The sequence below is a fragment of the Vicia villosa genome, unplaced genomic scaffold (genome assembly GCF_029867415.1).
Source record: "Vicia villosa cultivar HV-30 ecotype Madison, WI unplaced genomic scaffold, Vvil1.0 ctg.001302F_1_1, whole genome shotgun sequence".
NCBI lineage: Eukaryota > Viridiplantae > Streptophyta > Magnoliopsida > Fabales > Fabaceae > Vicia > Vicia villosa.
In genome coordinates this window covers 99,631-110,982 of record NW_026705566.1, presented here as the reverse complement: position 1 = coordinate 110,982, position 11,352 = coordinate 99,631, and the positions used below count along the sequence as shown (strand labels likewise).

Below are 11,352 nucleotides of genomic sequence, written 5' to 3'. Positions count from 1 at the left end.
AGGAATGTTACTCTCATAAATCTAATAATCTTCCAGCTGTTTCTTCATCTAGAGCATCTGAGTGCTGCATAGAGATTAGGGATGGCAACGGGTAGGGTCGGGTGCGGGTTTCACACTATCCAAACCTGCACCCGAAATCACCACCCGAACCCGAACCCAAAAATTATTCATGTGGAAAAATAACACTCACGCCCACACCCGTTTGGTTCGGGTTTTTTCACTCGAACCTGCAACAAAATACATAAAATATATTTTTCCTATATATATATATATATAATATTTTTTATATATTTATATATATATATATATATATATATATATATATATATATAAGCGGGTTGTGATTTCGGATTTCGGGCGCGGGTTTCACACTGCCCAAACCCGCACCCAAAATATCGGGTGGCATCCGAACCCGGTCAACTCGGGTTTTCACCCATTGAATCGGGTTTGGTACGGGTGAGCCTCGCGTGTTTTGGTCTGCCTGCCATCCCTAATAGAGATGCTGAGAAGTACTCAGCCTCTGCTGTTGAAAGAGCAATTGTAGATTGCCACTTGCTTGACCATGAAATCAGATTCTTTCTAAGAAACTGACAGTGTCCAGAAGTACTCTTTCTTTATAGTCTATGTCCAGCATAATCTACATCACAAAAACCAGAAAGAGTATGCTTTGATGTAAGCTTAGTTGTTCCTTTCAGATGCCTTAGAATTCTCTTTACAACAGTTAAGTGAGATTCTCTAGGATCAAATTGGAATCTAGCACATAAATGAACACTGAATAAGATGTCAGGTCGAGTAGAAGTTAGATAAAGAAGAGATCCTATAATACCATGATATAGCTTCTGACATACCTTTCCACTTACCTCATCTTTCTCTAGAATGCATGTTGGATGCATTGGAGTCTTTGTTGTTTTGATATCCATCATATTAAATTTCTTCAAAAGTACTTTGGTATACTTTCTCTGATGAATGTAAGTAGCTTCTAGTTTCTGATCAATCTGAATTCCTAGAAAGAACTTCGGCTCTCTCATCATACTCATTTCAAACTCAGCCTGCATTAACTTAGAAAATTCCTCGCAAAGAGAAGGATTATCAGAACCAAAAATGACATCATCAACATAAATTTGAACTATCAGAATATCATTTTTTAATGTTTTGCAGAAAAGTGTAGTATCAACCTTTCCTCTGGTGAATTTGTTTTCTAAAAGAAAACTGCTCAATCTATCATACCGAGCTATGGGAGCATGCTTTAGACCATAGAGAGATTTCTTGAGTTTATAAACAGTATCTGATTTCTCGAGGATTTCTTCAAAGAGCAGGACTCGACTACTCTGAAGTATTTTCTTCAGTAGCAAGATTAGAACCAGTTCGACTAGTAGTAGCCTTGGCATGCAACCAAGGTTGGTCGACATTTCATTTAGATGTCAAATCAGCATTTCTGAATGGTCATTTAGACGAAGAGGTCTATGTCACACAATCTATAGGGTTTGTGATTTAGAAGGAAGCGAGTAAAATATATAAGTTGCAAAAAGCGCTCTATGGTCTCAAGCAGGCACATAGGGTATGGAACAATAAGATCGACTCATACTTAGTCGAATTAGGATTTGTCAAATGCAAATCTGAGTATGGTGTCTATGTTCAGGTTGTGGCACAAAACATAACAATCATCTGCTTATATGTCAATGACTTACTGGTAATAAGAGATAGCTTGGAGAACTTGTCAAAGTTTAAAGAGCTGATGATGAATAAATTTGAAATGTCGAATATGGGAAAATTATCTTATTCCTAGGCATTGAATTTCAAATTTCGAAGCAAGGTATGGTGCTACATCAAAGAAAGTATATCAAGGAGATACTTAAGAGATTCAGAATGAATGATTCGAATCCTGCATCCTTGCCTGTCGAAGCAAACTTAAAGTTGGAGAAGCATGGAGAGGAAGACAAAGTCGATGTAACTTTGTTCAAGCAAATTGTCGTATCTCTGAGATATGTGTGCAACACTCGACCTGATATAGATTGTGCAGTCGGGTTAGCGATCAGATACATGAGTGAACTTAAAGTGTCACACACGAAGGCTGTCAGAAGAATTTTAAGATACTTAAAAGGTTCGATAAACTATGGAATTCTATTTCGATGAGACTGTGAAAGAAAAGAAGCAGCAGTTACTTGTTTTTCAGATGTTGACTGGTGCGGAGATAAGGAAGATCAAAGAAGTACAACTGGCTATTTCTTTCAAGTATTTGGTGCCCCAGTTTCATGGTGTTCAAAGAAACAACATGTGGTGGCATTATCATCATGTGAAGTCGAATATATAGAAGGATTTTATGCTGCATGTCAAGCAATTTGGATCAGATCAGTACTTGAAGAAATGGAGTTCGAAGTGAAGAAACCTCTAGTGTTGCAAATTGACTACAAGTCAGCCATAAATCTAGCGAAGAATCCAGTTTTGCATGGAAAGAGTAAGCATATCGAAGCCAAATTTCACTTCTTGAGGGAAAAGGTAAATCGAGGTGAACTTGAAGTTAGGCATTGCTCGAGTGAAGCACAGTTGGCCGACATTTTTACCAAAGGATTGAAGATCTACAGATTCCTAAAATTGAGAAAGAAATTAGGAATAGTTCAGATTGACTATTTATAGCATAAGTTAGACAACTTGGATTATAGGGGGTACATTTAGATATTATTGGGATTGATATATTAATGATATAATATCAAATATAATCTAATCTAATAATATCAAATATATTCCAAGTTGTGTAAGCCAAAGTCCAATCAGGGTTGTATATAAATAGTCATAGTCTATATCATTATTTATACAATTCAATTCAATAATAATCCTTATTTCCTTTATTATCTCTATTCTCTCTTAACTGAAGGTGTCTCACTCACTAACAAATTTTATATAACAATTTATAATTGTTATGGGCTGCTCTTAAAAATGAAAGGTTCATATTTAAAGTGAACGCGAGGAGTAGGTGTTCCTCCATTATCACCTAGAATAAATAACTTCTCCCCCTAAAGGCATCATCCACCATCCAAATCAATGAGACGGTTGTCCGCATTATACATTGCATTCCTCGCTGGTGGTTTTAAGCTCTCCCACTATATAAGAAAGAAGGCACGTCATTCTCATGGATTGAAATCCACTGTCACTCATACATTACTCGTTATTCTTTCACTAACCTTGCAGGCAACCCTTTCTCCACCGTATCCTAATCTCAAGTGCACTATAGTGAAGCATTGTTTCATCGTTTCACCGATCATTTCTAATTTTGAACTGAACAATGATGTTGTCTATGGGGATCGACATCTGATTCTCACAAATTTTTACGTCGAAACTTTTTTAGATCCTGAAATTCAAATATACTTTCAAGAGGTTTGGAATTTTCAACTTCTTCCTTTAACATATTCATCCTCATATTCATCAAGCATGATTACATCCAAAGCCACTCGATTTGTCGTTCAATGGCAAGCTGCAGATGAAGCTATTAGACCTCATTTTCCTCCTCATCAAGTTCTGATGGCATCTCCTTCTAATCCCACACAACAAGATCCTTCTCCACCGAGAGTTAGTCAATTGGCATCTCATACTCTCTCGTTCTTTGGATCTACATAACAAATTCATCAAGGAAAACCATCACATCAACCTCATCCAACGCCAATTATGCTTGGACAGGAAATGTTCTCTAGCCTTCCGCTGCTGGAGGCCGATCTTGGAATTTATGAAGGGAAAGGTATGACAATGACGCTCTGAGGAGAAACCTCCTAAGTTACAAAATTATGACGAAATAAGTGATTCAGACGAGCATGTTGAGAATGTAGACAATTGGTTGTACTACTACCACGCCCAACGATAAACCAACTATCCTATATTCCAATAATAACATGAGCTCGACCAAGTCAAAACATATCGACATCAAGTTTCTAGTTGCTAAGGAAAGGGTAAAAAGTAGACAAATTTCCATAGAACACTTAGGGATAAACTCTATGGTAGTAGATCTTCTTATAAAAGGTCTTCCACCTAAGATCTTTCATGAGCGCACTACCCACATGGATATTTTACGATTAGAGGAATCTTTAGTTTAGTGGAAGTTAGTCATTTTTTAATTTTGTGTTCTATGTTCGGTATTATGTATGCATATTATGATTTTGGATATTTTCCTATTAATAAAGTTTTATATTTAACTATTTACACTTTATACAATAAGGTTATTGAATGATCTCACTAAAGTAAAGTTGGATGAATGGAAAATCAACATGTACATACCACCTTCATGTGATTTTTTTCTACAAATTTTATGATGAGTCTATGTCACTTAATTATGTCACTATTAGTGATCATTGATAGGTTTAATTATTATTGACATAACGAAAGTCACTTTGATTCTGTATATTGGCATGACTAATAGACAAGATAATTTGGACATGCTTAAAGAATATAATGTAAAATTTTGAGCTCATAAAGTCTAACACGTGTGTAAAGTTACACATGTGACCGATGAGAGATTGTTAGAATTTTTGGGTCACAAATGTAATATTACATGCGTTAGAGCCATTATTTAATTAGGCAAAATTATAGTGGTCTAATTAATAATAAGTCATTGGCTAAAAGTATAAATGTCATGAAAGGTAAGGTTATTGTGTAGATACCATACGTCAATACCTAATTTGATTAAGAGGAAAATTAGAATATTGAAAACTAAGAAATAACCCTAAGATTATTTTTATAGGTTATGGTCCCTATTTGTAGGGTGGTCGAAATACACAGTTTATCAGGCTTCTCTCTTCATCCCAATCAGAAGAGATTCCAGAAACCCTAAGGAATTCTACAAATCTAAAGATGACACACTCACAAACATTCAGCAATTTCATTGATAAACTCATGTATGCGTCCTCTTTCATTCTCTAATTGAATTTTGATATGGATTTAAAGAATGTGAGTCGATGACATATTTGACTCATGGAGATTAATTTAGAGTTCTATTCTTGATTTCTATATCTATAGAAATGATAAGGTTATGAAGAGACTCAACATTACCAATGGGAACATGGCAAAATCTTCTTGACACATGCTCAAATGATACTTTACTGGATGTTAAACCAAAATGGTTAATAATCAATGTTTCTGATGATATATTTCATATTTATCTTGAATTCAAATGATAAATAGATATAAACACATTTTGATGCTATTTTTATAGGATAGATTACTAAAATTCTTTTCAATAGTTTTCTACAAATATAACATACATTAGAACAAAAAAAATCTCTTATATATTGTTATGGTCAAAGTCAAATCTAAAAATATTATTTTTCAAACAACTTTGATTTAACCTAATTTATTTTTTTATATTTCATATGGTCCTTAATATAAAAAAAGCACGTGTTCCAAGAAAATATTTTTATAAATAGTTTAGTAACTTGAGCCCTTGAGGCACATGTTAAAAGTTTATTTTTTAAATTAACTAGTAACAGTCTTGTGCATACGCACGGGTTCACGTTTGGTATGCGCATTTGTTTACATAGTATATTTATTTTAAATAGAAGGTTAAAAAAGAAAAAAATTAAATCAATAATAGATTTTTTCATATATAAAATATTTAAATAAATAATTTTTTTTCCGTATACCATTTTTGGATCATAAATATCATTTTTCGTATATAAAAATATTTAAATTAATAATAGATTTTTTTTCCCGTATACAAGTATTATTTATGTTTAGGTATCATTTAGAAAAATATCTGTATTATTTATGTTTAGGTATCATTTAGAAAAATATCTAGATCAATAGTAAATTTTCGTATATAAAAATATTTAAATCAATAATTGATTTTTTTTCCGTATACCATTTTTGAATCTAAATTTTTTGGATCACAAATACCATTTTTCATATATAAAAAATTTAGATCATTAATAGATTTTTCCCATGTACAAATATTATTTATGTTTAGGTATCGTTTACAAAAATATCTGAATCAATTGTTAATTTTCATATATAAAAATATTTAGATCAATAATAGTTTTTCCCCGTATACCTTTTTGAATAAAATTTTTTTGGATCATCAATACCATATTTCATAAATAAAAATATTTAGATTATTAATAGATTTTTCACATATACAAATATTATTTATGTTCAGGTATCGTGTAAAAAAATATATGAATCAATTGTAAATTTTGGTATATAAAAATATTTAGATCAATAATAGTTTTTTTCCGTATACCTTTTTTGAATAAATTTTTTTTGGATCATAAATATCATTTTTCTTATATCAAAATATTTAGATCAATAATAATTTTTTTCCCGTATACAAATATTATTTTTGTTTAGGTATCATTTACAAAAATATCTGAATCAATAGAATTAGATACTAATAGAATTTGACTAAAAATAATAGTAGTATATTACAATTGAATAAGTAATACACCTTTTCCCATATATATATATATATATATATATATATATATATATATATATATATATATATATATATATATATATATATATATATATATATATATATATATATATATATATATATATATATATATATATATATATATATATATATATATATATATATATATATATCATATGAGAATGTCTTTTTTATATGAGAATGAATCTGAACCATCGGATTTTAAAATAAATGGTGGAGATTATGGGTGAATATTTTTTTTCTCTCTCCTGCATCATTTATTTCAAAATGTAGGAGAGAGAAAAAAAAGATTCACCTATAATCTCCACCATTTATTTTAAAATCCAATGGTTAAGATTCATTCTCACATTCTCATATAAAAAAGACATTCTCATATGATATTCCCTATATATATATATATATATATATATATATATATATATATATATATATATATATATATATATATATATATATATATATATATATATATATATATATATATATATATATATATATGATAACATATATTTGTGAAATGACATCAATAACAAATAACTTTTCTAATATTTAATTGTGCAAACATTATTTTAATTGTATAAACTTCAATAATGACATATATTAATATAATAATATTTTGAATCATATAAATTAAAGTTAATGATAAGTGACACACATTTTTGTATTTTATCCAATAATACACCTTTTCAAGTATATTTTTAAATTCATTATGATTGAAATAATTTTTTTTAAAACTAAAATTATTATTATTTTCTTAAAAAAATTTGTATTTTAAAAGAAAATTTATTTCAAATTATATTTCTTCGTTATTAATATTCAATTACTAAAGTTACTTTTAAAAATTAAATACTATTTTAAATGTAAATTAACAATCATTTAAAATGATTATTATAATCTTTTTATTAAAAAATAATTTATTAAAATATTTTTATTTATAATTTATTAGAAATAATAATAAAGTTATAAAAAGTGAAAAAGTGAAGAAGTGAAAAATGAAAAAGTAAAAAAGTGAAAAATGAATTGAAAAGTAAAAAGTGAGTTAGAAAAGTGAGTTATTAATAAGATATTTTTGTGATTTTCAGAACAATAATTTTTCTTATATTATACATAATCTATTATTTAATCTATGTATTTTAAATTATATTTCTTTGTTATTAATATTCAATAACTAAAGTTAATTTTAAAACTTAATTACTATTTTAAATGTAAATTAACAATCATTTAAAATGATTATTATAATTTTTTTAAGGCTTAATTGCAATTTTGGTCCCTCTATTATTCATTTTTTATGATTTTGGTCCCCCTATTTTAAAATCCGGAATTTTAGTCCCTTTGTTTTAGTTTTTTGAGGATTTTGGTCCCTCTGCAAATTCGAATGCAATTTTTAATAAAATAGAACTCACATTGATGACATATTCAACATAAATCTTAAATAAAAATAGCTTTTTTGAAAAAATCACTGATGAACTAGAACTGACAAATCATCAATAAGAGCGTCATTTCATTTAAAATTGCTTTTGAATTTGCAGGGGACCAAAATCCTTAAAAAACTAAAATATAGGGACTAAAATTTCGGATTTTAAAATAGAGGGACCAAAATCCAAAAAAATGGATAATAGAGGGACCAAAATTGCAATTAAGCCTTTTTTATTAAAAAATAATTTATTAGAAATAATAATAAGGTTATAAAAAGTAAAAAGTGAAAAAGTAAAAATTGAAAAAATAAAAAGTGAAAAGTGAAAAAATGAAAAGTGAAAAAATAAAAAAAATGAAAAAGTGAAAAATGAATTGAAAAAGTAAAAAGTGAGTTATTAATTTAGACTAAACTAATAAATTTATTTTTGTGATTTCCAAAACAATAATTTTTCTTATATTATACATAATCTATGTATTTAATCTATCTATGTATTTAATCTATCATATAGATAAGATACGTTGATTATTTAATGACTTTAAAAGTGATTTTTTTTTATATTAACAACTTAGGCAATTATTATTTTAATATATTAAAAATTCATTCGAGCATGTAAAATATATTTTTTTTCATCACGAGTATCCAGCTCACTAGATTGTCTAATGTGATTCAGGCATCAATTCTGTCACCATGCAGTTTCAACCTCTATACTAAATTCAGCGTTAATCATAACTAGATCAATTGACGATCGGTCGAGCATATAAAATATCTTTAAAAAATTACTTAACACAAATGTTAAATATAATTATAATTTGGGTTAATACCACTTTATCCCCCTGTCATATAGGCGTATTTTGCTTTACTCCCTCTAAAAAAATTTATTGGACAAACCTTGCCAAATAAAGATTCCATCAAAATTTGACCCTGATCAATTTTTTTGGCCAAGATTCTTAGAATCTTGCCTACGTGGCATTTTTGGTAGTGCTGACTGTACAACACATAAGCGATGTGGCACAGTCAGCACTGCCACGTGGAAATTATTTTTTTAAAATTTTTTTATTTTTTTTTAAAATTTTTTTTTAATATTTTTTTTACGTTTTTAAAAAATATTTGACAATACCTGCGGATTTACCTACGAATTTGACAATACCTGCGGATTTACCTAAGGATTTAAAAATACCTGCGGATTTACCTACGGATTTGACAATACCTGCGGATTTACCTACGGATTTGACAATACCTTGGGATTTACCTTTAAAAATACCTGCGAATTTGACAACACCTGCGAATTTACCTACGAATTTAAAAATACCTGCGGATTTACCTACGGATTTGACAATACCTGCGGATTTATCTACGGATTTACTTGTGAATTTAAAATTACCTGCGGGTTTATATATAATAAAATAAATTTTAAAAAAAAACAATAAATTTTGGAAAAAATTAAAAAAAAAATTGGAAAAAAATAATAAAAAAAATTCTAAAAAAAAAACAAAATTCCACATGGAAATTAAAAATAAATAAAAAATAAAAAATGCCACATGCGCATGTCACATATGCAGATTCTTTTGGAATTTTGATCCAGGTCAAGTTTTTTGGAATCTTTATTTTGCAAGATATGTCCAATAAGTTTTTTCTAAAGGGGTAAAGCAAAACACGCCTATTTGGCAGGGGTAAAGTGGTATTAACCCTTATAATTTTTATTTAAAAAATATTTTCATAATTTGTTCAAATACTAAAATTACATATTTTTATTTCCAAATAAAGAATAATAGCTATTTATTTTATATAAATTTTTAAACTTAAATATGGTATTATCCCTAGTTACTAGTCCATATATTTTGAAAGGAAGGAGAGTGGAGACGTGTAATAATAATAGTGTGTGGATAATAAACTCAATTTCATCGTAGCCATAGAAACAAAAACCTTTATCAATTTAACTTTCTGTTCTCTAACACTCATTCCCTAACTCTGTGCAAAATCCATGGCTGTTACCACCGCATTCAAGCTCTCACTCTTTTTCACTCTCGTCTCACTTTCATTATCGGTTATTCCCCCAACATGCAAGCGCATTGAGTGCCCCAATTACGATGTCATACAAGCAGGAAATGGCTACGAAATCCGTCGCTATAATTCAACTGTTTGGATTTCTAATGACCCCATTCAAGAAATTTCTCTTGTTGAAGCTACAAGAACCGGTTTCTTGAGGTAATTTTTATGAACTAATTTATGTTTAATGTAAAATATTTTTCTGCTGAAGTTTTGGCATTAGGTTCAAACTCAAAAACCCATTCAATTCAATGTTATGTTGAAGTGCTTCTGGTGCTGAATTGTACCACCCAAAGAGTTAAGCTTAAGCTATAAAGTACACACACCTCTAAGAGTAGTCATAGGCGTGTTGCAGAGTTTCCGTGTCCGACATTTCTATGACACTCATAATACGCGTGTATAGTCTGTTTAGTCTTAGAAGGGTCAGAAAAATCAAACAAGTAAACTCAATAAAATGATTAAAGATATATTGCAGCAATGATATCAATATAATATGTTGCATCAATGTTATCAATGAAGACTTAAAAGACATCAATTTTGATTATAATATTTTTAACATTTTTTAATAATTGATGGATAAATAAATGTTAAATACATTCATCCTGTTTTTTACATAATTAGTGTCTGAGTGTCTGACATGTCCTGGTATCTGTGTCGGAGCATGTGCTTCATAGAAGACATGTCCTGTATCTGTGTCGGATGTCCTGGTATCTGTGTTGGAGCATGTGCTTTGTAGAAGTTAACTGAACTTGATTAATCTTTTTTATTTTCAGGCTTTTTGACTATATTCAAGGTAAGAACAACTACCAGGAAAAGATTGAGATGACAGCACCTGTTCTCTCTGAGGTCTTACCTAGTGATGGACCCTTTTGCAAGTCTTCATTTGTTGTAAGCTTTTATGTGCCTAAAAAGAACCAAGCAAATCCACCTCCTGCAAAGGGTCTTCAAGTTCAAAGATGGAAACCTGTGTATGCAGCAGTTAGACAGTTTGGTGGGTTTGTCAAAGATACAGACGTTGGCGAGCAAGCTGCAGCTTTGAAGAACAGTATTGCCGGTACTAAGTGGTCGTCTGCTATTGATCAAAGCCATAGAGCTGGTCATGCTTCGGTTTACTCTGTGGCTCAGTACAATGCCCCTTTTGAATTTGACAATAGGGTGAATGAGATATGGTTCTTGTTTGATTTGGAAAGTGGATCGCGCGCTATGTGAGATTTACCGAACAAGAATCACTAGCCAATCCCAGGTAGTATGAAAGTTTTCAATGTGAAAGCAATATGTGTAGTTTGCAGCCTGATGTGTTAGTTAAGACTTCTTGTTGAATTAATAAATAAAGTGCAGGCTGAAGTGTTTCACAATGCTTTCAGCTTGACTTTTTGTTCATGTAATGTTAAACTTTTATAATTGGCTACACTTGCGAAGTAAAATCATTAAGGAATTGATATGGCTTTTGAAA

General features: G+C 29.8%; 1 protein-coding gene across 1 annotated transcript; it reads left to right on the top strand.

The window, feature by feature from the left end:
• Positions 1 to 9,746: 9,746 nt before the first annotated feature.
• LOC131634464 (uncharacterized) lies at positions 9,747 to 11,352 on the top strand. The gene is made up of 2 exons (XM_058905137.1): positions 9,747 to 10,058; positions 10,673 to 11,352. The coding sequence occupies exons 1-2, from the start codon at positions 9,835 to 9,837 to the stop codon at positions 11,106 to 11,108; spliced, it is 660 nt and encodes a 219-aa protein (XP_058761120.1). The 5' UTR covers positions 9,747 to 9,834; the 3' UTR covers positions 11,109 to 11,352.